We start from the raw sequence: 27,638 nt of genomic DNA, 5'->3' as shown, positions 1-27,638 counted from the left end.
CTGTCTCTGGATTCCATTAACATTCCCCTCAGATAAGGCGCTAGTTTGTCTGGTTTGAGTTTATAGAGTTCAATGGGGAGCCAGTTGTGACCCAGCGCCCTTCCAGAGTTAAATGAGCGGATGGCCTGGGCAATTTCATCAGTTGTTAGCGCACTATCCACGAAATTTCGATCTTCATGGGAAAGACACGGGAGTTGTATGTCCCGGAGTAGCTGATGGGAGTCAGCTTCCGATCGAGGGGAGACCGATGCATAAACTGCCCGGAAGTGGTCAGCGAATGTATCCACTATATCCTGTGGGTTGGTAAGTTGTATACCTTCCTCCGTTAGAAGCTCAGGGACCAGACGCGAGGCCCAGTCTTTCTTATCAAGCCAAGCGATAAGCTTTCCTGCCTTGTCCCACAAGCCGTAAAGCCTGCCCTGCTGCTCCCTACCAAGAGCCTTAGCCCTCTCAGTGACCAATGCTTTGTAATCGTTTTGTTTCAGGCTCAAATGGTGAAGTTTAGTTTGAGTTATCCCCAGTTCCAATTCCCCCTCTAATCTTCAAATTTCAGTCTCCAACTCCACCACCTCTTTCTGTCTCTCTTTTTTAGAGCCAGCTATCAGAGCCAGAGCTTGACCCCTGATTACAGTTTTAAAGGCCTCCCATAAGGACCCGGAAGAGGCTAAAGATCCCACATTGCTAGCAAAGTAGTCTTTTAAAGTTGCGATAAGATCTTTGCGAATTGTGGAATTACGCAGATACCACAGATTTATCGGGGCCACCCTACCCGCTGTACCATGAGCTATAACTATGTGGATCCACACTGGAGAGTGGTCTGAAATACCTCTAGCTAAGTGTGAAGCCTCTGTGATGTAGAATGCTTGTGCAGCAGGGACCAGACAATAGTCTAGTCGCGAGAGACTATTATGTGCCCCAGAGTGGAAAGTGTACTGCCTTTGATCTGGGTGGAGTAGCCTCCAAGCGTCAACTAGGCCCATTGCGTCTATAAAATCTGGTAGCCTGTCGTCCCAAAAAATTCAAGAAAAAAAATGGAGAAGGTTCAGCCTCACCTCAATCATCAAAAACAACTGGATTCCCTCTGAGCCCCCCTACCCGCCACCCAGCCAAGGTCACGGAGAGTCATGCATCAGCCCGGAGGCGTCACAGTTGCTGACATCCGGCAAGTCCCGGTCAAACCAGGGGGCAAAAAGAAAAACAAACCCCCCATCTCATTCTTGTTCTGCCGTCGCCTGCTCCTCCAATCTGTCAGGGGTTCCTGAGCCATCTCGAGGAAGAGTATCCATCCAATTGGCCACAGTGTCTGGGGTGTCAAAAAACCAGGCTCGCCCGTTGGCTTCCACCCGCAAACGTGCTGGGAACATCATGGTGTATTTCAGCCCCCTGTCTCTCATTTTCTTCTTGATAGCCAAAAAGTTGCGACGCTGCTTCTGGACAGCCTGCGTAAAATCCGGAGAAAAGGAGAGGGCAGCGTTTTCATACTGGATGGGTGGGGTCCCCGGTCCTCGACGCCTGCAGGATTGTGTCTCTAAAGTTCAGAACTCTGGCGATCATGGGGCGTGGCAGGGCCCCAGGCCTAGGCCTCCCCCCCGGAACTCTATGGGCCAGTTCAATAGTGAAAAAGTTACTCAGGTCTTTAGGTTGGAGATACTTGAGGACGAGATTATCCACAAATAAGTCCGGGCGGGCCCTCAAACCTCTCAGGCACCCCCAAGATACGGAGGTTGTTTCTCCAGGCCCTTCCTTCATACTCGTCCAGCTTGCACTCCGCCAGTTCGTGTGAGAATTTAAGAGCACGCATGTCCTGTTGCAGCTGAGACACGTCGTCCACCAAACTGGCCGTTTTGATGTCAAGTGTCTTGACCTTCTCGTTAACCCTGGTAAGGTCCGCTCTTATTAGATTAACTTCAATAGACACTGTGTCCAGCTTGGAGTTCAAAGACACCATTTGCTATCCCTGGGAGGACTTAGTACTGCCTATGGCTGCCATGACATCAAGTAGCGTGAAGTCCGCCTCTGAATCCAGGAGCAGCCCGGCGGAGACAGCAGAGTACCCCGAGCCGGAAGGTGTACCGGTCCAACTTATTAGATTGAACCGTCTTCGGGGCCCTCGAACCCCTGGAAGAATATTTCTCTCCATCTGTCTCAATACTAACCCTGGGCGTAGTGTGCGGAGTGGGGCTCCGCGGAGCTACGCGAAGTGGGCACACAACTACGCCCACCCGCGCACTCCGCGTAGCCCCACTCCGCGCCGCCCGACTACCTCCCGCCCTCCCTAAATACATAAATAAAAGTATAAAAAGCTTTTAAAAACACTTACCTTGTCTGCCGTGTCCCCGGGGCTCCCTCTCGCCGTCCCGCGATTCGCGCCGCCACCGATTCGGATCCTAATGCGCATGCGCGTGCGGCCGCGCATGCGCATTCCTCATGAGAAATGCGCATGCTTGGCCGCCCGCGCATGCGCATTAGGATCCGAAATGGCGGCGCAAATCGCGGGACGGCGAGAGGGAGCCCCGGGGACGCGGCAGACAAGGTAAGTGTTTTTAAAAGCTTTTTATACTTTTATTTATGTATTTAGGGAGGGCGGGAGGGAGGCGCGTGGCGGCCGGCTACGCACCGTCTGCGGAGCGCGCGTAGTGCCGCCTGGCTACGCCCGCTACGCAAAATGCGTAGGAGACGGCACTCCGTGCACTCCGTGCACGGAGCGTAGCTGGCCGCCCACCCTTACTCAATACATTACTTCCCATCTTTACACCTATAAACACCTCAACATACACCTACAATTAATTACCGAACTACCAGAATTATTTACCAATTACTTAATTAAAATTAATTAACATAAAGTTACATGAATTAAAAAGAAATTACTTCCCACCCTTTACACCTATAAACACCATAACACACACCTAAAATTAATTACACAATTACCATAATTAATTACCAATTAATTGATTAAAATGAATTAACAACCAAATATCAATTCATTAATAATAAGTTACTTTGCACATTTAACACTATGACATCTCAATTGAACAAATAATGATAAATAAAAAATAATCAATACATTTGATATAATTAACCGCTTCCGTGCGGCGCCGAGTCCGCCCCTGTGCTGGACATTCCAGAACAGGGTGCGGTCGTGACGGAACCATTCCGTCATCAGCACAGCTCAGCCGTGACTGATGATGGAATTGTTCCGTCACAAGCATCGAAGGGGTTAAATTACTTCCCACCCTATTTCCCTATAAATCCACATGCCGCTACGTAACTAAAAATACAAAATTACAACAAACAAATTCATAACTACTAAAAATGTAACACATATATTAAAAACACAAACAATTCTTATACAAAAAAACATACATCACACACATATAAAATATATACTGAATATTATTAAAAAAACAATATTGTTTAAAAGCGATATTACTTACCTTAAGTCGATATTCTTGACCATCATATTCTTGCTGTCGATATTTCTGACCCACAATATGACTCAATATAAGTGCAACTCAATATTTTTTACTCAATATTCTGTCTCTGCACCGTGTTGACAAGAACCAGAGCGAGTCCGCGTATTGAGAATAAGTAACATAGCACTTGCAGGGGTCCCAATACCTGTTGAGTTGGACTGGGACAGAAGTGGCTACCTTTCAGTACAAAGATAACTCCCATTACGTAGGTGACCTAGAAGATGAAGAACCTATATAGAGACATTTGCTGGCAACCTGCTGGTGCATTAACAGATATTTTGCCACCCGCTTACTAGGAAAATAATTGCGATGAGTCACACCGAGGAGAATCAGCCTGCCGCATCCCCTGGGGAAAGAGAGCAAACAGGGAATTCTCCGATCTTTACACTGGCCAAGAAGACACCACCCTTAAATAAGAGATTGAAAGCCATAAGGAATCCAAATATGTCGGAACTTCCAAAGCCAATAAAACTACTTGAGATAACATGCGAACAGTCAAGGATGAAGTAAAGTAGCATGCCAACGCGCATTGCAACAATGGGAAAGAACCAAGCTGGAAAGTAGCACGCAGAGTAGTGCAAGGGGACCTGCAGAAAACCTGTTAAGGAAAGACATACAAAGTAGGAGTGAGCTGGCTATAAAGCAAGTATCAGAGGAATACCACGGAGCCAGCATCGCCACCCTCGATACCACAAATGACAACCATTACTGACACAGGTCGAAACATTACAAAGTAATTACACTCCTGTATACCTGGCACTTCACATCAAAAGAGACAGACATTATCCTATACATCCCAGAATATAAATCCAGAGGAAGAGTGGATACCCTAAATAGGGGAAACAGTTTGAGACTCCTCCACTCAATCAAAGGTCTGGAAAATATTAGCACAACAGACTTGCTTGCAATCGAATAACAACCTACATCAAATCAACAATGCCCAGAATCAACAAAGACAACATGGAAATCAAACGATATAGTTGACCTAATCCTGGTGGAAACTAACACATTTTTTCAGTGAGAGATAAGGCTAGAACCAGGAAAAAGACTAGCCTATCCCACTCCCCTCTTAGAAAAAAGTTAACAAGGAAGCACCGCATACAGTCACATCAATTCTAAAAGGAGCACGCAGCCACTCTCCGAGGCCCCACCGGAGTCTCCTAAATACCAAAAGCCCAACAACACAGTAATCTGTTCCCAGCAGGGTAAAAATATGGCCAACAATAATGACGGCGGGTACGCAGTGACAAGGGGTCCCCGGTTAAACCTCAACACAAGTACATACAACAAAAAAAAGAATATGCATATGGAATATTAACGGTCTGGCAAACAAGCTGGAGGATCCTGGAACACTAAATTACTAAGGTCATTTGTACTGATATTTTTTCAAGAAAACTGGGAAGAGCACAAGATAGCTCTACAAGGATACACGTCACAAATTGTCCCAGCTATCAAGGGGTCAACCTTCGGCCATCGTTCAGGTGGTCTGATGACATACGCCTCAATACTTACATAGGAACAACAGAAGAGATCAATGTGAAAATTGCAGCCCCAAGCGCCATACAGGCAACAGCTGTAACAATCAAAATCAACAAGGTAGACCGGCCACTTATCATAACCAACAGTACATACATCCAAAGCACAGGCTCAAAGGGGCTAAAGAATTGGTTAACGAACTGGCAAGAATCATAGAAGAGTGGGATGCGGAGAACATAATCCTGGTAGGTGGCTTCAATCTCTACCTCTTCATAAAAGCCTTAGAAGACGAGCTAGTACAGGAACTTAATATAGCATGGGGAATACCAAGTCAAGCCCCAACACTTTCAAATAAGCAAACAAGATGCTCAATCCAATTACTTAGAGATCTGGAACAACTAAACCTGAGGGCGCTGTATGGCCGATTTAAAGAGCACAAGCCGCCAGCACCAACTTATCACTCTGCAACCATTTGCTCTTACTTAGATTTCACCCTGGCAACTCTTTTCTTGTTCGACACCATAGACTTATTTAGAATGGGCGAAAATGGACAAAGTGTCCACCTACCGCAAGAAGTGTTGCTAAGTGTAATCAGAGGGAACCACATGGAAGCAAGAATAAGTGCTGGCACCAAATACATCTTGGATTTTAGATGAATAAGGTGTAAACCTGATAAGATCGAAGAGCTATCCATTAATGCGTAGACACTCATCCACCGAGATAACAAACTGATAGCAAACTTAATAGAGGCTTTCATAAAGGATCTCTGGACAAAGTTTGCCACGAAGCTGAGGACCTTCACGGGGAAGTCACTGGGTCCTTTACTAGGAAAGGCAATCTCACCCAAGATTAAAAAAAACGGAAAATAAATCAAGCTTTAAGACAGCTTCACAAATGACCACAAAACCTAGCCCTGCAGAGCGAGCTACGGAAACTAAAGGCTTAAAAATAGTGCCAGGTTCTGGCGGACAATCAACAGCCTCCAGCGGCCAGCTCACCAAGGAATAAACTCACATATAACAAAAGCCGATTGGGCACATCATCTGTACAATCACTTTAACTACAACAAACAAGAGAGGAATTCAGCTGAAGAAAAAACGCGTACCACCAAAAGGAATATGAGTGAACAATATAAATAGTACTGGACAAAGGATAAGTAAGGGCACCAAACACGATGAGATTCCGTGTAAACAAAAGGACCGCGGGGTGGAAGGTACAATGGGCTCTAAACCATTATCAAGCAGTAAAGATTTTAGTAATGAAACAACAGCAGCCCGCATTAAGGCCCAAATATCAAAAGGGAAGCTGGAAGAGCCCCAGGCCCAAATGGAATACCCCCAATATTGTATAAGCATGAAGCAGAATTCAGGAGCAAAATATTGGTACCCGTCTTCAAGGGAATACAGGAAAAATAAACAAGTTCGGCATCTTGGAAAGGATTGATAATTAGCCCAATTTACAAGCAGGGCGACAGGAGCATCCCTAACAATTATCAACTCGTCGCCCTAATTGATGTAGAGACAAATTATTACGCGGGGCTAGTCCTGGAGGAATGAATATCCTGAGCATCGTCAAAATGCATCATCCCCACAAATCAAACAGGGTTCTGCAGAGGACAGGATACCACGACTAACATCACCGGGCTAACCCTGCTGATAGATGTGGCCAAAGCAGCAAAGAGCTCACTATTTTTTATGCTTCATAGATTATAGTGCCGCACTTGACCACTTAGATTGTGCCAAACTACGGCAGAAGTTGAAAAAGTGGGGGATACCTAAGCCTCTCCTAAAACAGCTGATTCTATTACACACTGATACCTGGGTCAAGATCCAGCTGGGACGCACCTATCAAGGTGAATCAACACCTCAAAAGGCCTAAAACAAGGGTGGTTCTAGCTCCCATGCTGTTCAACCTCTTTCTAGCAGACCTTCCAGGGAAATTGGAAAACAGTACATCGCATGCCCCATGTTTGGAAAAAACCTCACTGTCTAACCTCCTATATGCGGATGATTTGGTTTTAATAAGCCTGGCCCCAATCAGCCTTAACACTTGCTGGACACAAAGTAATAAATGTTCGCAACACAATGCATTACGCATTAACTTAAAGAAAACAAAAATTATGACAGTGAAGTACAATAAGATCAAGAAAATCATGTGGTACCTGGATGGGTGCAGCCTAGACCGGGTAACCAACTACAAGTACCTCGGAGTTGTACTTGATAGCAGAGGCTCGTATAAACCCCAATTGGAGGCCCTGCTTCGGAGGAGCACCACAAGTTACCACGCAAAGAGGCCTCTGAAGAAAGTTCTACCAGACTGAACACTAAATCCCCTATTACAGCTGATTCAAGATCGATTGCAGCCAATGCTCACCCATGGGAGCGAAGCAACACAAGGGAAAGATGCAATAGTTCTTGATAAAATAATTAGTAGCACATACAGAGCAATTTTTCAGCTATCAAACTATGGAGGTCATTAGGATGGCAGGTAAACTTTGTCCGCCCGCCACCCTATCGGAAAACGGGACCCCCAGCCATCAGGGCGGGGGTCCCGTGGGGGCAATTAGGATGCGCCCACCACAGTGGCGGGCGCATCCTGCATTCTTGTCATTGTGGTGGGTGGTGCACTCAGCACCGCCCGCCACAATGCCAGGAAGGCATGTTGTGCACTTCCATGCACAACATGGCAGGCACCGTGTGGTGCCTGCCATGTTGTGCATGGAACTGCTGGGGGGGTACCCCCCATGTGCCCCCCCAGGGTACCTGGGGGACCGCAACAGGCCCCCACAGTCCATTCCCACATGCTTCTCCACATCTCTCCGCACCCATGGTAATATGGCTGACGGTGCCTTACAGACACTGCCACCATATTAAACCCTTTTCCGCCCAGTCAACAAGTCTTTCCGTCCGTTGCGGTCCCCTCCGCCATAGTAATATGGCGGGGGGGAAATGGGTGGTGGGCAGGGTAGGATCACCAGCGGATCGTCACCGCCATGCGGAGGGTGGCGATCCGCCCGTGATCCTAATGGGCCCCCATGTGTCACCCGCCCAAATATGCCTGGAATTCGGTCTTCAGAAGCAAACAGTGCAAAGAAGGGGAGCTTATATAAAAAGCTGGCATAAGATCAGGGGCGCCGAGCAAGGATCTCTAAATGCGCATCTTTGGATCAAGCTGTCACATCGAGAGAAATCACCTGCCAGAGAGTACCTGGTCAAATCCCTGGAAAGGCTTGAATTGACCAACCTCTAGAAATCCCCCATAGATCATAAAAGCTTTAAAAAGGTCATAAAGGGAGGGAGGAGCTACGCCAGCAACCAAGATGGCCACGTAAGCTCCCGGCACCGCCGACCTCCGCCAGAAGCTCGTATATCCTGTTCTCAATCCTGAATTTGCACCAGTCTCCCGGGTTCGTGAAGTATTCCTGCTTCTAAAGGTGTAATCCCAAGCTTTTTATCTTGTCGGATGCCAAAGATACGCCGTGTTCCCATTCTCGGCCTACCATCGTGTGGAAGCCGGGGCCTCGATTTCTGGCCTATCCGGGTTGGAGTTGATCAACAACGGCCCCTGGACCTGGACTGAGCCCGGTCCCCCGGAGTGCATCGTTAACTGCTTGTTTGATGCTGACATTGTGAGCGGTATACGCCGTGGAGACATCAGCGTACCGCACCTGTTGCCGTGTTCGGGGGTCCGGCGCCCGGAGACCCTGCCCCTTCCCGGGGTTGACCGATGGGGCCCTCGCTGCCGGCGACGGTGTCGATCTGGCACGACGGGGAGCACCCATTATTGTTATCGGATTTGCGTGGCCTGTTACCCCGGAGAAGCCGGCCTACGGGGTTCCAATCCAGCTCTGCCTCTTCGTGAGAGGAGATGGGGCGGACGGAAAGTACGCCATCGCTACGGGCCGTCATGGCCGCCATTGAGGCGCTCCATTCGCAATCCGCCGCTGTATTCCGGACACTGATCGTGCAAGTGGACGGTATCTTGGGACCGGCACACGACTCTCCGTCTAGTCCTGATACATCTGTGGTACCAGCGGTGCAATGTACACCTGAGATCGAGGTCCCCGGGCAGAACCTGGATTCAATGTGCTTTGCCGGCCCCCAATGTACACTCAGCGAGCCCGTGATCATCGCTATCGTTACCTGCTTGATCCTGCTGCCGCCCCGTGTAGATATGGACAGTCTTCTGTGCTGTAACAAGTTCCACAGTGACTGTTGGGGAGATTTGCTATTTCTGGACACATTCCCTCATTCGTTATGTGGTTATCGTGACCTTCTCTCCTTTTGTCGCTCCTGCAACACTGATGTGGACTTTAATGAACGTTCTGCCTTTTCCTTTGTGATGGTGCTTCGAGTGAAAGAGACTCTCCTGAAATACCGTACTGGTCAGGGTTGAACTTGAGGGCTTGGACTTGATTATATGGCTTGACTCACTGCCGGGATTGTCCCATGTAATGTGCTGGGAGCTGGGTGGTGCTTTGTTATACTCCCCCGATTGGTTTGTATATTTTGCCAAATGTTGGTTCGATTATATCTCGGGGTGGTCACTGCTGTCGGGGGGTATGGGAGACCGGGGGTGTGTTTGCTTTTATGATATTTCCTCCTCCATCTTTTCCCTTCCTTGGGGTTAGTTTAGTGGGAGCGACAGGCACGCTGCTAGTGGGTTAGGTCATAGCCATCCACAGGGGTGCAGGGTGGGGGGTTGAGGGGGGGTTTGTTATTTTTCCTTTCTTTTGTTCTATGACCTTTCTTTTTCCCTTTTCCCTTCTTCACAAGAAATGTGGCGTATTCTCCTGATTTTTATTCCTCATATTCGGGTATCGAGTGTCTGGTCTTCATATCCTGTATTCTGGGTGGGCGGGATTCGGCGATGTTTGCTTAGGTTAACGGTAACGTGCTGTTTTACCTCTGCCCTACACTGCTATTGATGTCTTTCAGATGCTTGTAATTGTTGTGTATTTTCCTAATTGATTTGCCCGTCCACCATTACGATATGTTCCTCCGAATGATGCCCGATATGTATATTTTCACTCTTGTGTTATAATTAATAAAAATAAATATAAAAAAAAAAAAAGTCATAAAGAAAGTAACAAAAATTATATCCATAGCAGAAGACAAGGAAACTTTGGCCAAGAGGGCGCACGGAATGATAGTGCTTAATGACTATAAAGCTCTTACGCCACAAGCTTACCTGAAAATGGGAATCAAACAGAAGACAAAAGAACATTTTTTTAAGTTGCGCTTTGGCATTTTACCAATTCTTCCTCATCTGCCACCTTGGAAAAGGAGACCAGAAGAACAGTCCTGTCACCTTTGTGGAACAGGAAATGAGAACCTAATACATATAATTGGTATCTGACCAAGCTTGATGGACATAAGGTGTGCCTTACTTCGACCAACATTGAATCAGAAGGGCATCAGGACCTGTAGGCAGGCTGTACAATGGTGTTTTTAACCCAGAAGAGATTTAGCTAAATTGCCAACGTACAAAGTACATTGACATAGTGGCTGAAAGACTTGAACCCCAGCAACAGGCGACAGCAGAATAGCAAGCAGCTAGTCTACTCTTATTGAACATTTTAACAGCCAACCTTCAAGTGGGCCCGCCTAGTAAAACCCATGTTTTCACCTTTAAGCACAACCACTTTATCCATGTTTTTACCCATTTCAAAAGGATTGAATACGCATTCCGATGCACAAGCACTTTGACCATGCTTTACCTACCTTAAAAGGGTTGAATAGACACTAAAACTGAGACTGATATGACCTTTATTTATAGCATAACATCAACAAGCTAAGTTGGAAGACTGTATTTTAAATGTTAATGTATAAATTGAGACAAGGATTGTTTTATGTACTTTTTATATCTTGATGGTTTTAAATTGTGAGTTTTAATTAACTGTACAATAAATTACTTACTTACTCCAGCCACAAGGAAATGAAAGCTCATAGAACAACAAGTCAGCATTTGGGGGAAGGCAACTTCTCATAGTTTACCAATAGCATTTTTGCCGTACCTTGCTGTTGGGGTAGCCTGGTTAATACCACCTGAATCCTGCGCAGGCAGTGCTGGGTGCTCAGGCATGAAGTAGTTTTGGTCCTCATATACCAACAAGAGGATCACCAAAGCTAGTCTTGTAGCTAAAATCTTTTCCAGCAACTTATTCTAAACAGTAAGCAAGGAAAAAAGTCTGTACTACCCACATTCTTATTATCTTCCGTATGGCTTAAGGGTGGTGACTATTGTTGTCCCCTGAAGCTCCTCCGGAAGGGAGGCAATCTGTCCTGCTTCCTCAAAGAAGCCCAGTAGGTGGGGGGAAAGTCGTTTTATTCACACATGCAAAGTTAGAAAAATGAGAAGAAATAAAAATATTTCTTCTCTTTACACGTGCTTCAAGGAGGCATATCCCTGATTTTAGGGCACAAATCCCTGTCTACGATACATTTTAGATCGGAATTTGCATTAATCCCATGGCTGGTTGCATGAGAACGTCCATGTACCAACCATGGAACACCCAAATGATATCAAGTGTTTTGAAGCTGTGCATTGCACAACTTTGCGTTACTTTCGAATACTACCCAATGTAAATCCAAATTTGTGTCAGACTTCACACTTTGTATCGTGTTTGCTTTGCAAAAGTAATGCAAACCCTATGCAAAGCATTACTAAATCTGGAGAGAAAGCCATATTAAAAGATGCAGATGTTCAATGTTGACTTCAGCGATCACACTAGTGCCCTGGTCCGAAGGAGGAAATCCTTCCACCGTGATCGCTTGAGCCATCTTCTGGAGGTCTCTTTGTGAAGTTGCTGCTGTGGCAGCTAGCCAGCTTTAGGAGGCAGGGTTGCCCAAGGGAGCCCTGGTGTGACAGCTCACCCTTGCCTCACCGAGCAGCACACCTCCCCTTGGTAATTCTACGAGTGCACCATATCTGGTTATTCCATATGCCTGAGAGAACAGGCTGTAAAAACAGAGTTTGGTGGAGCTCTATATCGAATATTACTATCCCTACACCAGAAGGGAAAAGTAATTTAGTATAGATTGACCTGTCGGTCACAGAATGCTAGGAAGCTGTCCTGCTACAACACAGCAAGCCCGCAATTGAACTTTAATTGTCACTTCCACAATGTTTTTTTCTGTAGAGAACCCTGAGACTATAGGGCATCCCTGCATATTTAATATTCTGTATGTACCATAGTAAGTTATGTTGTGATTAAGATACTTATATCTTTTTTAAAGACAAGCTTTGAGCTTTAAAATACAGTAATGCACACTTTTGTGTGAATGTTTGAGTTAAGAGTCTCTTACCCCCTCATTACCTCCCTGAGAAATATTGACTGCTCGCCTTTGCTACGCTGGGTCAAGCTTGGAAAGGGTGGATTTTGTCCACTTTGCAGATCCATTTTTTTTAAACACATTTTTATTGATTTTACAACATGTTACCTCACTGCTCAGTAATTAAAGACATCTCCTTCCTCCATAACCCCCTGTTATAGTCCTGACCCCCTCAATCCGGACAGCATAAACATTATATGTCAACAAATCCTTTCGCTAAGTGGAAAGAAAGGGAATGTTCCCATCTCTTGCATCCTATAATAGATCGCAAGTCTTATACGTCACAATAAACCACAAAATCTGTTATTTAACCCCACAACCAATCAACTGCCCTCCCCCTCCCTCTATCACCGGTGTGTTCAAAACGTTCATTGCGTCAACATCGTGTATCACATAATAGTCAAATACCAGAACTTCCTGCAGTGGCTATTTCACCATTTGTCTCGGTTGGGACCCCCCTGTGTTGCATCCCCACCTATTTCCGGTCAGCCATGGCTTGCATCAACCCCTCCCACGCACTCGCAGACTCCAGAGCTTTCTCATTAATAAAGCGTCTCGCCTGCTGAAACCGAACGCTACTTTCACTGCCTGCCCATTTAATCAGCTCCGCTTTCTATCTCCTGCTGCTAGGTCCCTCTTTTGACTTCCAGTGTGTAGTGATTTCGCGCTTTGCCAGCAGCAGCCCCATATCTACGAATTTACTTGTTACCTTTGTCTTGGAGGTATGGGGGAACCAGTGCAATATACATGTGGCTATGTTAAAATCTATCTGGCGATCAGTGACTGAATATAATAAGTCTCCTATTTCAGACCAATAATTCCCCAGTTTCGGGCAGTCCCACAGCATATGTTCAAGTTCCACAGCCTCCTTTGTGCATCTGGGGCATGCAGCACTGTCAACCTTGAAGTATTTTTTAATCTTACCAGGGGTAAGGTACGTTCTGTTCAGTATGAAAAAGTGCACCAGCTGGAATCGTGCATTTCTAGTACTTTTCCAGGCCCTGCGCATGATATGTCCCCAGTCTGATACTGGGATGGGCTTCCCGATTCCAACCTCCCATTTCAATCGTAATGTGTCTAGCGGAGCCAACTCCTCATCCAGCATTCGCCGATACAGGCATGTAACTGCCTTAAATGTACCTGCTCCCATCACGACATATTGACATGCCATCGTTGTTTTGGGCTCCGTTAGTCCTTCCTTCCAATGATTCTGAAGTGCGCGCACCTGGGCAGCATGTACTAGGAATCCCTCTCTGGGGAGGTGAAATCGTTCCTGTAAGGCCTGGAATGTTAATAATTCACCGTCCTCGTATAAATCTCCCAGGACCTGCACCCCAGCCTGTTCCCACCCAAGCAAGGACGTCCAGTCTCCACCATGGGGCAGTGCTGTAACCATCCCCAACGGTATTTCAGGGGCGTATGGATGTGTCACTCATGCTCTCCGCTGACTCCGATTCCAACATAATCTTATTGTTTTCTCTTCCAGGGTTAGATCCCTAAGGTCAAGCCTTTGTTATAATATTATAAAAGATATGATGTGTCTCGGTATTCCTTAACCTCTCATGTCCTCCGGGCCCCTAAATTCTAGTGCAACTACTTGCATAAGAACCTGTAGCTGGGCTGCTATATAATAAAGCTCTAGGTCAGGGACCGCTAAACCTCCCTCTGCTTTCGGTCTCATCATCGTTTGTAGCGCCACTCTCCATCTACCAGTTCCCCAAAGAAATCCTACGCCCTAAATTGGCAGGGTATGCTCTGATGTGAGTCCCTTGCTCACTTTGACACTGGATTCAAGCTAGCCTGGCTGATGACAGCTGAAATGCCAGAAACCGGTCCCAGGATGCTTGTTTCCGGTTCAGGGAAGACATGGCTTTAGCAGTTCGGGCTGGACTGTTCCCATGAGGCACAGGGTCAGACTGATTTGCATATGGCCATGTCTGAACTGGGGTGGCGGAGTGAGCTAAAGAATGGTGATGGATTAAACCCAGATCAGTTGACTGGGGGTGAGTGTTTGATTTGCTCAAACGCTCCGTCCATCATCCCCCTTTCGTATTGTTTTGTTCGCCCTAAGTTGGCAGGGTATGCTCAGACGTGAGTCCCTTGCTCACTTTGCCACTGGATGCAAGCTAGCCTGGCTGATGACGGCTGAAATGCCAGAAACCGGTCCCAGGATGCTTGTTTCCGGTCCAGGGAAGACATGGCTTTGGCAGTTCGGGCTGGACTGTTCCCATGAGGCACAGGGTCAGACTGATTTGCATATGGCCATGTCTGAACTGGGGTGGCGGAGTGAGCTAAAGAATGGTGATGGATTAAACCCAGATCAGTTGACTGGGGGTGAGTGTTTGATTTGCTCAAAGAGCTCCGTCCATCATCCCCCTTTTATATCGCTTTGATCTACATTTGGGGCATAGATACCACACAGTGCTATGTCGCTCCCATTTAAACGCCCCTCTACAGCTACAAATCTTCCTTCTGGGTCTATGGTTTATTTGGTTACCTGAAAGGGGATCCCAGCTCTAATCCAAATCATTGCCCCTCTTGCAAATGCCGAATAGGATGTACTAAATACCTGCCCCCTCCACCTTCTCTGCAAGGCTTGACCCTCTGGTTTAGTTAGGTGTGTTTTTTGGAGCAATGCAATATGTACCCTTCTCCTGACCAAATAAGCGTGGACCTTATGGCGCCTCGTCATTGTGTGTAGTCCCCTTACATTCCAAGTAATACATCGAAGCTCAGGTATTGTCCCCATCATTGTAAATCATCTTGTGCGACCCTTCCTTTACCTGTATGAACACACCGGCAACCCCAAAGTCCCAACTGTCTCCCCAACCTCCCCTTCCCCCCACCGCCCCCAGAACAGGCCCTAGAACAACACGGCTAGTTCCCATCCAAACTTCCCAAAAATAGAACTAATTCACTCCTATGTCCACCAGTAGTCACTGTGGTTGTGCCTTAAGGGCAACGGGGGGGGGGGGCTAGAGCCAAGAAGAAACCACTCAAGCACAATGAGTATTCCCGCTTCGATCCCCTAATTGTACACTGTTTGTCTGGCATACCCGTTTCCCCCCACACAAATTGCAAAGCTATCGGGTACTGCTCGAGCGGTCCACCATTGATCCACTTCCCAATGTTCCCCTTGCTCAGTAAACTGACAATGCTCTACCTCTTGGATAGTCCCCAATTCCATGTCTTCCCCCATAGCAGCTCCCAGATTAGTCCTCCAAACCTCATGCATCCATTAGTCCATCAGCTGTGGTCGGGGGGACCTGCGGCATCCGTAGGCTTCCCGCTTCTAAAGTCTCAGTGTCAGATTGTGCCTTGTCTCTCTCCGAATCAGTGCTCTCAGGTGATTGCAATGACTGTTCCCCCGACAAAGCAGTCACTACCTTCAGCACCTCTTGCCTCTCAATCTCTGTCTGGAACAGAGATGGTTTCTGCATACCCTGCTGGCGGCGTCTAATACGCTGTGACTTGCGACAAAGAGGTAACCCGGATGACTCTCTGAGGTGTTGCATCGGTAGCTCATTTCCATATCGATAGGCTTCCAACCAGGCCCATGCTTCTTCTGGGCTATCGTGAAAGTGGGTGCTGCCGTCCAACATTATTTTCAATCAGGCTGGGAACAACAATGAATATTGGAGGCCCTCCGATCTCAACTCTTTCTTAACTGCCAGGAAAGACGCGTGGCGGCGCTGGGTCTCCAGGGTATAATCGGAAAGATAGTCACTTTGCTATTCTCAACTTGATACGGGCCTTCTGTTCGTGCTTTTTGGAGTAAAACGTGTCTATCCTTGTATTGCAGTAGTCTTGCTACTACTGGATGGGGAGGACGGTCCGGCTGCGGTGGTTTCGCCGTTACCCTGTGTGCTCGTTCTAAGGTGTAGAAGGGCGACAGTCCCTCAGCAGCCACCGCCGTCTTCAGCCAGGACTCCAGATAGCGCACCATGTCCATTCCCCCCACCTTTTCGGGCAGGCCAACCACACGAATGTTGTTGCGCCGATTTCGACTTTCCGCGTCCTCGGCATGTCGTTCTAAAGCCTGTATTCGATCCACGGCATCTGTCATTTTATTCTCCAGTGCTCTTTGGGCCGGCGCCACTTCTTGTAGTGTCGCCTCCACCTGTTTTACCCCATCGGATAATTGAGAGTGATCCGCTCGCAGTAGGCCCAGCCCCGTTGCCACCTGTGCAATATCTTGTTGTAAGGCCGCGCGAGAATCAGCAATCGCCGCTAGTATCCGATCAAATTGTTGCTGCATTGCGGGGTCCTGCGGTGTCCCCAGGTTGTCCAATCTGTCAGTCTCTGGCGCTTCGCTGTCTGGTGTTTGTGGTGCACCTCCCTGTTTCCCACTGGGTTTCCCCATGGTTTGGCTCTTCAGACCCTGTACAATAATTTGAGGACTTGCCACCGTGCTCAGAATCCAGGGGTCATCCAATGGCCGAGAGCACCGCGGTTGAGTCCAGGACTGAAATCTATCTCCGATATCTGCCACGTGGTTGCTGTTCCAAGACCCAGCCCTGGTGGTGCCCCGGCGTGTCAACCGCCTCTAGCTGTTACTTTCCTCAGTATCTCACCCCTATATACTCAGCCCGCCAGCTCTCCTCTGCGTAGGCTAATTCCTCTCACAGTGGCACGTGTCTTATGAAGTCGGAGGTTCGCAGTCCTATGACAGTGCAGTCTTGCAGCCTACTGGCGTGGTTCTGCCCCGTTCAGCTACAACTAAATAAAGTACTGTGCCTCATGGTCATGCCCGACAGCAGTTAGCGAGAAACCATAGCTCTGGACCCTTTGGAAGCTGTGTCAACAATGTCCCCCACTGCCGCAGAGCTTACTAGGGCAGAGAACTTTTAGTTGCTCAGAGTTCACCCAGCACCATACATCAAAGGAGTACACTACCAGGGAGCCATGCACCTCGACCTGGCGCGTGTCAGCAAACCCGGACTCTGTCACTACTTCAGCCCCACCGGGGGCCGTCGGGAGCAGAGTTCAGGCCCAACTGGAGTCTCCGGTTCGTAGGAGGACAGAACTGGTGCAGTAAGGTTTCTAAGCACGCTTCAGGGCTTGCACCGACAGTCAATTGCATGGGGCCCGTGGTAGCCTAGCCAAGGTTTGTGGAATCCGCGGGGGCCTTCCTCCCCTTCCTCTTCCTCTTCTCTTGTGCGTAATTGAAGTCCCCCCGCTCAGGGCCCACTTCTCACATTTTTGTGCGCTCCCCGCCTTAGCTCGCAGGTCACGACTGCCCCCCGTAGGCCCGCTTCCGCCGCCGCAGCCAGGGGCCCGGGTTAGATCGCGCCCCACTCACCGCCACTGGTTTGGTGGCACTGCAGCCTCCGCAACGGCGTCCTGGACCAGTCGTTCCTCCACACCTTCCCCTGTCCGCTCGGCGCAGCTTCAGCTTTCCGGATTTCCGGCACCTCGCAGCCGGACACAGTCTGCACCACCCCGCAGTCAGCTCCCGCAGGGACCCTCCATGGTGCAGGGCGCTTCCTCCTTCACCGCTCCAACTCCCAGATGCCGCCCAGCACTTGGCAGGATTCCCAGCAAGGTCCAACCCCGATACACATGGTTTCCTGTCCTCAGATGGCAGCTCTCACCAGCCTCGGGCCAGTAGTAGAGCCGCCGCCATTTTGTGCCGCACCGGAGCCAGCAACCTCCGTCGAGAGACCAGCCAGAGGACGACTCAGAGCCCGATTTTCATCTGTGCGAGTGCCAGGTAAGCTCAGCATCCCTCGGCTCGTTCCCAGCACCGTTCGACACGCCAGGGCACCATGCTTGTTCAGGATTAATGTGGGCATCTGTGCGGAGCTCGGCGCTCACACAGCCTGCTCCATCGGCTTCCAAGCCACGCCGTCCTCCAGTTTGCAGATCCATACTAGGACAGACACCAGGATAGCGGTGGCAAACACCCCCAACCACCATGAGGGGCCCCAAGCCACTGTCTGTCATGGGGCCCCTCGAATGTGTTCTTACTGTAGGTCTTAGATAAGATGGAGTGTTTGGGAGTTCACTGGGTACAGGGCAAGATTGAGCAAACACTAACAGGAATGGGGGCTTCCTGCCCACGTACACAAGTGTTAGAAAAGTTCAGAATGTTTGAATCCTTTTCTGACAAGGGTCACTAAAGAGTAAATGTCAGGGCTCAATTGAGCTTGCTCTGCCAGGCAGCAGACTGATGTCTGGCTTGGTGATTCCACCTTGGTGCAGAAGGCCAGACCCGCGGTGGTATGCTTCCGTCCAGCACAAGAGATCTAAGTTGACTGTTGCTGCTGCAGTTGAAAATATTGTTTTGTTCTTGGGCAGGGCCACCAATGCCATATTAAAGTTCCCAGTTTTAATGTTTTTCAGCATAAGTAAAAAGTCATTTTGGGATGCTGCTAGTCGAGTCCTGGGGTAGTAAACATTCTCTATATTCAAAGGAGTGTGAGGAACAGAGGACTAATGCACCTCAGTCTCCCTTAAGTATCAGAGCATATGTGGCCCTAAAGACGAATGGAAGCTATACATACTGTAGCCTTCTAAGAGCATTATCAGAAGTTGAAGTATCTCTCTCTACTAGTAGAAGGGAGAAAATGTTTTCCCCATTTCAGTCACCCAGGACACAGCAGTTGGGTGCTTCAAAATACATAGTTCAGGTAGGTGGTAAGGGTAGCTGCTGCATTCTGGAGGTGTACAGATCTGTTCTGCTTTGCCACAGCTTCTCATCATCGGTGTACTCCCGTTTTACTGGAGCCTGACATACTATTAATTTGGAACTAGTTCGAATGGTTCTAGGTGTCATGCTGGTTGTGTGTGTCTCTGCGCTGGGTAAGGTGGGCCTCCTGTCTGTCCTGGGAGCCTGCCAGCTCTGTGTGGGCAGTGCACTCAATGAATGTGTTTGTGAGGACCCTATTATTAAAGATCAGGTAAGGAGTAAACAGTTATGAACGTGCCCAGGAAACACTATACTACTTTAATATATTGTAGGCTAACATATGTTAAAAATGCGGTAAATGTGGAGTTTGTTTATAAGTTGGGTCGATACGTTTCACTGCCTGATTGTGCAGGGAGCTTCTTCAGGTGCAAAGGATCCTATTGAGTTCCCAGGGGGTCTACGTGGGTACTTGCATTATTGTTTGTGTCAATGCCCATGAAATGTAAACCAGAAAAAAAGTCTCAGACTTCAAAGTGCTGAAAATAAGACCAGGTTAAAATGTGCAGTGCAAACCGTTCCAAATATAAATACCTTTGTTTTAATAGTTAAGCGTCTAGAAGAATTGTCACGAAAATGCTTACTCTCCATGGGCCAGGACTGACATGATGTCAGGTATTTGCAGCACACACAGATAAGGGGAAAGAGAGAAAAGCATAATATTTCTTAAAACATCCTTTCAGTCAACATTAGGGTCATATTGTATTAGGGAACATTTAAATGTGATAAACATACTAGGAAATAATGCCTGAGACATGCTAATGAAGCGAAATGAATGCCTCTTCCTTCCATCACTGCTCGTGAGATGGTGTGGGATGATAGCCTTCAGGAGGATAGGGAATTTCACCTCCCTTGTGATGAAAAGGGTCTCTCAGTAGACCCAGGGGGTCCCAAGGCTAGGTGTTCTCCATAGTTTACAGTCACAGTATAATGGCCCAATGAGAGGCTTGTCTGAAAGTCCGTCACTCATATTACCCCACAGGTCATTTGTTTTTTCCTGGCCCCCAATCTGCCAGATCCACACCCCAAAAGAGGGTTCCTGTATGCTAGCCTACAGCCACCAAAGAGCTGGAGTAGTGACACTCTGGGTTAATCTCTTTTTTCACAGATACCCTGGACATCCACATTTACGCAGCTGATGGAGGCGATCGAATGGTTGGCGGCACCTTAGAATCATCCACCATCCTGGAGAACTTTCTAGAAGATGACATGTTCCGCTCTGTCCTGGAGGACATTCTTGGGGGCTCGGAGGCACTCTATGAGCTGGAGAAACGTGTACATGGCCCGGAGTCACTCTCCGGGATTGAGGAGTTTCCAGAAGCCCCAGCACCACATCTCCTTATGGCCAGACTTGAGGAGGATGCTACGTCATCGCCCACCGCACTGGAGAGTGCAGACGCACGAGTCACAAAAGCAATTCGGGTCCTGGGTAGGGACAGGATTGGAGTTGCTCTGAATTTGTCGGGGACAAACAGCTACCTGGCATGCGGGACAGGGACCCCACCCTCGTTGACTATGGAGGTGAGTGATGGTGGTGGGGGTTCTATTTCTAGTGCAGAGTGTGAGTGGAGAGAAGCATTATTCTACATGGTAAATAAAGGCTCCCACCCTCTTAAGCCTGCAGTAAAGTGATATCACATTGTGACCAAAATATCACCCAAAACAAAAAATTGTGATATACACCGTATCATTTAGCAGATCACCTGCAGTGGGAACGATAGAGGTTGGAAGCAGGGATACAATAATCTAGGAGCGAAAATGCATCAGGATTCTTCAAGGCAGCTCTTGTTCCTGAAAGAAACCAGGGCTCCATTGAGTACTACCTTCTTCCCCTGAGGTTTCAACAGCATTCACAAAGAGAAAGGTGACACAAGGAGACACAAACTCCTTTGAGAGGTCAGTAACTCACCAATTATTTGTGACTGCAGTTGCAATACAAGATATTGATACATTCCATTGTGACTTGCCGAGAGATAGGCGGGTCCGCTCCTTCACGCCCTCTGCTTATTGCAATTCGGAGTGAATCATAAAGCCCATTGTGTGCGTCGGCAAGGCTTTTCCAACCTGCAAAATTAGTTGAGTAAATAGAAAAATGCCTTTTTCAAGTCGCAAACCCCGTGATTTTGCAAATAGCAGGGTTTGCATTTGCAAAATGGCTTTGTACATCTGGCCTCTTAACTCCTCATTTGAGTTGTACCCCATTTATATGTCGGTAGTGCTCAGTTTTTTTTTGTTATTTTCCCTACAGTTATTCCCTTCTTTCAGTAGAAAATATAGGATTTCCTTGCAGCTATCGAGCACTGATTGACCCCATGGGCAGGGGCTGGGCCATATGGGGCAGATTTCCACCAGCTCGGAGGGAGAAAGGGAGAGGAGCTCAGCAGTCTGCTCTGCTACCCTCCTTTCGTTGTGTCTGACTGTAGGTGCGCCTCTCAGAAGCACATACATTGTGCATCCAGAGTTCCTTCCATAGTGCCCTCGACTTGCTTGTACAGTGCTATATGTTGTATTGTGTCTGTGTCAAAAGTGAGGGTGTCACATAACTTCTGCCACAACTGATTTCAACTGCTCATACTGATGTAGAGTCTTCCCCTGAACTCTGACGGAGGCTCTACTAATCCTCCTGGTCCACATGTCTTCTTCTCATTGGCTGAGCATTATAGAGGGTGAATTCATGGGTGGAAGAGTCCTGGATCAGAGTGATACATTGCAAGGTTGTCAGGCACTGCTGCCTGCACTTGTTCCTGCCCTCGCCTTTCGTGGTCGGCAGCCCCTGCCTGTGTCTTCCCTTGGTATGTGAGCCCGGCCTGGGTTTGGATGATCAGCTTCCTTTTGCCTCAGTTCACAAAGTACTCCAATCCTCAGCTTTGTGACTCTTGAGCCCCGGGGAAGCCTAGCACAACACTGTCAGGCTTCACAGGCCAACCGGCTACTCACCGCACCACATCCCACTCCTTATTCCATGCAAACCTCCACCTACTACCAGCACCTAAACCACCATGGGCCTCACACGGTTCAGGTCCTTCAAACTGCACAGTCCTCTCCTGTGGCTTGACAATGTCATTCAAATCAGAGACAACAGCAACCTTCTAGATCTCAAGTGAGCCCTTTAAACTCGCCTTGTTACACTCAGAAACAGCATGATGGATGCCCGGCTCATCATCTCCCCGTGGCCCCACCAGCCACTGCGTACAACACAGCACCATGAGCTGTCCAGAGACCACAGGGTGTGAACATGAACATCTCTACGCTGTCTGTTATTTTTAGGTTTTTTGATGCTTGAAACTATGTTTCTCTTTGATCATCACAGTATCTTCAACGTTTCTATATGTAGTCACCCTGCAGCTCATGAGCTCATGTCCATATGTACCTCCTTAATCCCATGTCATGTATCGCCATTTTATCAAACTGACTGTACATTTGCATTAGCCACAGCCAAAAGGCAGTGACCTCATTTACACTTACCATTTAACATTGAAGAGAGATGTCACCCATGTGGAATATGTTAACAATATGACTCTACGAGTATGACAATGTGGCACTCAAATGCTATTGTGAAGATGTGGATAATGCCAACTCTTGGGGTGAGGGTTGATGTTTGACTCGCGTGGTGTCAGAATCTAAAGATGCCTCAGTCTTGAAGAAATGTGGAGAGGTTCTAGAATTGGTGAGGCGATCTTGGGTTTATGGTAAACCCTCCAGAAAGAGAGATGTTCTGCGGAGGGTGAGGTGTGCACTACGACTTACATATATTTTTTGCATAGTTTTCGCAGTGAACAAACAAAGCTTTGTGGCCATCGGACTACTATACTATTATACTATACTATACATATTATCCAGATGGATATTTAAAAAAAATATATATTGTTTGAAGAACCGGAATGAAATGATTGGTCAACCTCTTGGCTTTTCAGATAAACGTAAATGCTGTATGAATGCTCGGGTTATACAATCATAATTTTAAGTAATGTGTGGAAAATGTCACATTATTGTAGTCAAGTGAAGAAGATTTACACATGTAAAGCGGGATCAGCTCATTTAAGGTGTGGATAGAAGTGGACCTACTTCAGAAGAATGTTTACTCAATCTATGGAATGTCATCTTTCAACCCAGTAAGATATGATCTGAGTTTAAAAATCCATTGTTATTCTCTGGTGAATCGTCTCCCGGTCGTGGAGCTTGGATCAGGAGTGAGATGAAGTTTTTATACTATGATCCAATTGAGGTCATTCTCATTATGTCCCATTTCAAGACAGCGTCCAGGTTTTTGTTAGTTGAGCTGTGGCGGCTTATTATACTTTTGTATTCTTCTCATCGGATTTGAACATTTCTCGTTGACATGTCTACATATCATAGGCCATAAGGCGAAGTGATAAAGTAGGTCACTTTCTCTGTGTTACAGTTGATGTGGAGGAAGTTGTCAGCTCCCCAGGCCTTCTTCAGACTGCTGATAGTTGCCCCAGTGCCCTAGCTGCAATCACTAAGGGGACACAGGTCCAGCTTTTAGCTTTCCAAGGCCCCCTTCATACTCAAAAAAATATATGGTGAAGGATGCCCAGAACTGCGCACTGCTGCCTTGGCACAATTTTGCCGAGGTAGTTGTCTGCATTCTTACGCTGATTCTCAAGCCTTACATCTCTAAAAAACAATGAAATTCTCTGAATTATCTAAAGTTAAAGAGAAATTAAAGAGTGTCAGTAGTGACTGCTGCATAATCTAGAACGAAATGAATTTCAAAAGAGTAAAGGCACTGACACAGCACCACATTACACAATATAGAATATAAAAATATATACATAAACATGTATATCATTGAAAATTGACGTTTTCTACAAAGAAACACCAAACGCCATCATAGTGTACACATCAACTAATGTGTGGTAAATAAATAATTAATTACCGGTACTATTTTTCTATGCATAAAATAAAACAGATAGCTCAATAAATAAGAGGCAGGATCCGGGGTATCTGAGTCGAACAGGCTTTAATCAGGCATAAGGGAAGGGACAGGATCGGAACAGCCTGAAATAGAATGGCATGGAATGGCAGCTGCAACGTCTCATTAACAGTACATAGTATATATAGGAAAACATTACAATTGCATTGAATACAGTAGGCGTAACAAGTGACAAACGTAAGATAAGAACAAATGGGCGTACAAAGAAGGCGTGTACGTAGACATGTGATGAAGACGTCACAGAAGTGTCATAAATGGGTGGATACATGGAGGGGGCTACCTGGGTAGCTGGAACCTTTAACCTAGTGGTGCGCGCAAACGGGCCATGACGTGTAACTAGGGAGAGCTGGGGGCTCTGACTTCTGCACTAGAAGAGGAGACTAAAGTCTGAGATGTCAGGACGACATGTACCTGCAGCATATCTGGTATCTTGTGTTTAGAGAACATGTTGATACAATCTAAAAGTCATCAGAGCAAAGGCTACTTGACACTAAAGCTGGTGCATGCATATATTCTTCATGTATTGCGTGTGCTATGAATCTTCTATGGATATTAATACAGTAATTCACTTGCATGGAGACAGGAAGACTAGACTATAGCTGAAGATGTTTATGCGGTTCGTTAGCTTAGGAATGTGAAGACGGAGAGCTGAACTGATAACTGTAGGCATAACATATTCTTGGCAGACAGGCAGGCAGGCCAGGCCGGGCACCGCGCTGCTCGGCAGGAAGTAAGCGAAGGGTCAGGGATGCGGGAGGGGCTGCATCGCTCCTCGGAGTGGGTTCAGGAGACTGGAGCTTGAATCTGGTGTTCAGGCCCTTTGAGGCCTAGTAACGGGGAATTAACGTGGCATAATATAAAACGTTGGCAACATAGGCATAATACTCGTTGCTTTCACGAGGACTGGATAACTGGCATACTAACGTTGGACACAACTATAATCGCGTCTTTATTCGATCATAGGGGGATATATGCATATTAATCATGCACATATTACATATAATGGGGAACACGTAGGGACACATGACAAGGCAAAATTCAATTTTCCTCATTCCCTCCTTGTGCCCTACGTTTCCATCAGGAAACATCAATATTCATGATACCATCTATCTGTTCATAGAGCATCATTTGCTCGTCGCTTATCTTCTTGGAATGGGACTTTGGACTTGGAATACAAGAGGTAGCGCACAAGCCGCAAATCGCAGGGCCACATTGTAAACATAGACAACAACTGAATATGATCATTACTGCTATACCCAGGAATGACAATACTTTCCATCCCCAGGCAGATATTATACTCCAGAGCCAACCGGACCATGTCCAGGTGCCTGGATTCTGGTGTAACTGATGGGCTATTTTATGAAGTCTGGTTATAGCTGAATAAACAGACGGTGCGTTATTAGGAATGAAAATGCAGCAACTAGATCCGATGACTCTACAAGCTCCGCCCCTATCGGCCAGTATGACGTCAAGAACGAGACGATTTTGGAGCACAACAAATCTCATAGCAGATTGTTCTTCAGTTAAGTTACCTAGAGCGGAAGTAGTCTCATTCACTACTGCTTCAAGGGTTCTGGTTAGCCTACGTATTAGCTTACTATTCTGGACAGGACCTATGAAGAAAAAGAAACCTTTATTGAAGTCTTGATACTGTTCTAAGGCAGTTTCAGTTTGATCGACAATTGGGGACTCGATCTCCCTTCTATGTCTAACGTGTACTAGATGTGTGTTTCTGTGATAATCGGATGGGGCTAAAAAAACTGGTGGCAGTAGGAAGGCAATGTAACATGTTCCATCCCAATCTAGGGGCAGACGTACATATGCGGTCTGGCCACATACAAAATACGAATGACGCGAGGCTTTGAAAATAGATTTCCCACTGTCACTATACTCGACCACAGTAGTACAATCACTGTGTCCTAGATGTACTGAACCATTCTTTCGGACACATAATTCGCCTTTCACTGGTAGGACTGTAATAGCAGGTAAATCTGGAGTAGTCTCGGACTGAACATTCAAAACCATGAAATTCGAGGAATAATTACCTAGATCATATACTTCATTTTCTAGATCTAACCCTGTTCTATGGGAAAGACCTTCCTTGTCTGGGAAACATGTTCTATTCAGAAGGGACATATCGTTTGAGGATGACGTTAACGAGGACCATGCTCCACATGAACCATTGTGTGAAAACGGATAGGGAAAGAGTGGCAGAACTCCCTTCGGTGTCTGGAAAGGGGGGAGTCGACCACACACCCAACAATTTGTGGCATTGCTAGTCTGGTGTGAATAGAGTAACATTCGGATAAAAGTATTGTTGCGCATGGCAAGTCTGTAGGATAACTCGTGAGGAGGTAGTTCACTAAATGTGTGCTCTACTGTAACATTAGAGGAAAAATGTACATGTGAAACGATAGGAGGAAAATATATATATAAAACATAACTTATGCCTGTAATCGTAAAACTCAGAAATAACATAATTAATAGAGTAACAATGCATCGACTTCGAAGATTTTTCTGATAACGTATTCTCTTAGAGTTTCGACTAACTCTCTCACTATATGGGTCTATCTCATACATGTCAGGAACCTGTCTAACCGTTTCACCCGAGAGGGACTTAAACAATTAAACTGGCTGACTTACTAGACCTTAATTTTTCTTTATATTCCTGCTGTGGAGTTTTCTCTAACAGGGGAAGTTTAGAGTCAGTGTCTGGGCAGTCCTTGAGAACGGGGCAGTCCTTGAAAGAAGTCTTTGGACGGAGTCCATGGAATCGCTTCACGTGACTGGAATGCAACCACCCCTTACGACCCTCGACCTTGATTGCAGTCCTTGTTGTCATCAGTACGAGTTTTGGTTCTTTCCAACGGGGCTCCAGCGGACTTGAACGATCAAAGTTCCTAATCAGAACGAGGTCGCCTGGTATGACCTCGTGCGGTTTCACTTGAGTGTTGTCTGGAAAAGCAGCGGCAACCTGTGAACGACAAGAGAGTAGTGCAGACATCAAGGAAGCCAGGTAATCTGTCAGCATATTACTGTCAACATCAGTAATTGTACGTGGCCTAGGTGTACCCCACATGTTTGGGGGACGACCGAAAACTACCTCGTAAGGGGACAGACCTGAACGGGAGTGGGCAACCATTCTCATGTAAAAAAGGGCGACTGGCAGTGCTACCATCCAATCTACACCTTTCTCTGCGCATACCTTGGCAATGCGGATTTTCAGGGTCTGATTATGTCTCTCTACGAGACCAGCTGCTTCAGGATGTCGTACACAGTGGAACTTCCACTGGTACCCTAACAGAAGGGATACTTGTTTCATGAGTTCGGATGAGAATGGCTGGCCGTTATCTGAATACACGACCCTCGGTAATCCATAGCGAGGGAAATACTCACGAACCAACTGCCTGGCAGTGGTCGCGGCAGTGTAATCTGGGACTGGATATGCTTCTGTCCATCTGGACTAAGCGCATACAATTACGAGGACATACTTGAAACCTCGACATCGATCCATCTGAATATAATCCATCTGGAGGACTTCAAAAGGGTGGTCCGGGGGATGGAATCCACCTTGTTCCACCGGAACACCTTTACCTGGATTGAACTGACAACAAATCATGCAGGTACGCACTTTCTGCTTGGCTGCTGCTCGTAAATGCTTGTTAAACCAGAGGTTCTGAATACTGTCTAACATGGCTTTTTCTCCTAAG

General features: G+C 47.0%; 2 protein-coding genes across 3 annotated transcripts in view; one reads left to right on the top strand and one right to left on the bottom strand.

Moving 5' to 3' along the window:
- The window catches only part of LOC144791978 (uncharacterized), a 385,056-nt gene extending 367,450 nt beyond the window's left edge, over window positions 1–17,606 (bottom strand). Inside the window, exon 1 of the mRNA XM_078666840.1 lies at window positions 17,586–17,606. The gene's annotated coding sequence lies outside the window, so the exon portion shown is untranslated. The remainder of the gene's footprint in view (window positions 1–17,585) is intronic.
- The window catches only part of LOC144791977 (uncharacterized), a 72,331-nt gene that overhangs the window by 23,452 nt on the left and 21,241 nt on the right, over window positions 1–27,638 (top strand). For both annotated transcript variants that reach the window (XM_078666839.1, XM_078666838.1), the window contains exon 5: window positions 20,080–20,492. In XM_078666839.1, coding sequence (XP_078522965.1) covers window positions 20,080–20,492 — 413 coding nt within the window. The remainder of the gene's footprint in view (window positions 1–20,079; window positions 20,493–27,638) is intronic.

The sequence above is a fragment of the Lissotriton helveticus genome, chromosome 11 (assembly GCF_964261635.1).
Source record: "Lissotriton helveticus chromosome 11, aLisHel1.1, whole genome shotgun sequence".
Lineage (NCBI taxonomy): Eukaryota > Metazoa > Chordata > Amphibia > Caudata > Salamandridae > Lissotriton > Lissotriton helveticus.
Note: the sequence above shows the minus strand (reverse complement) of the source record. Positions and strands in the feature narration are given on the sequence as shown.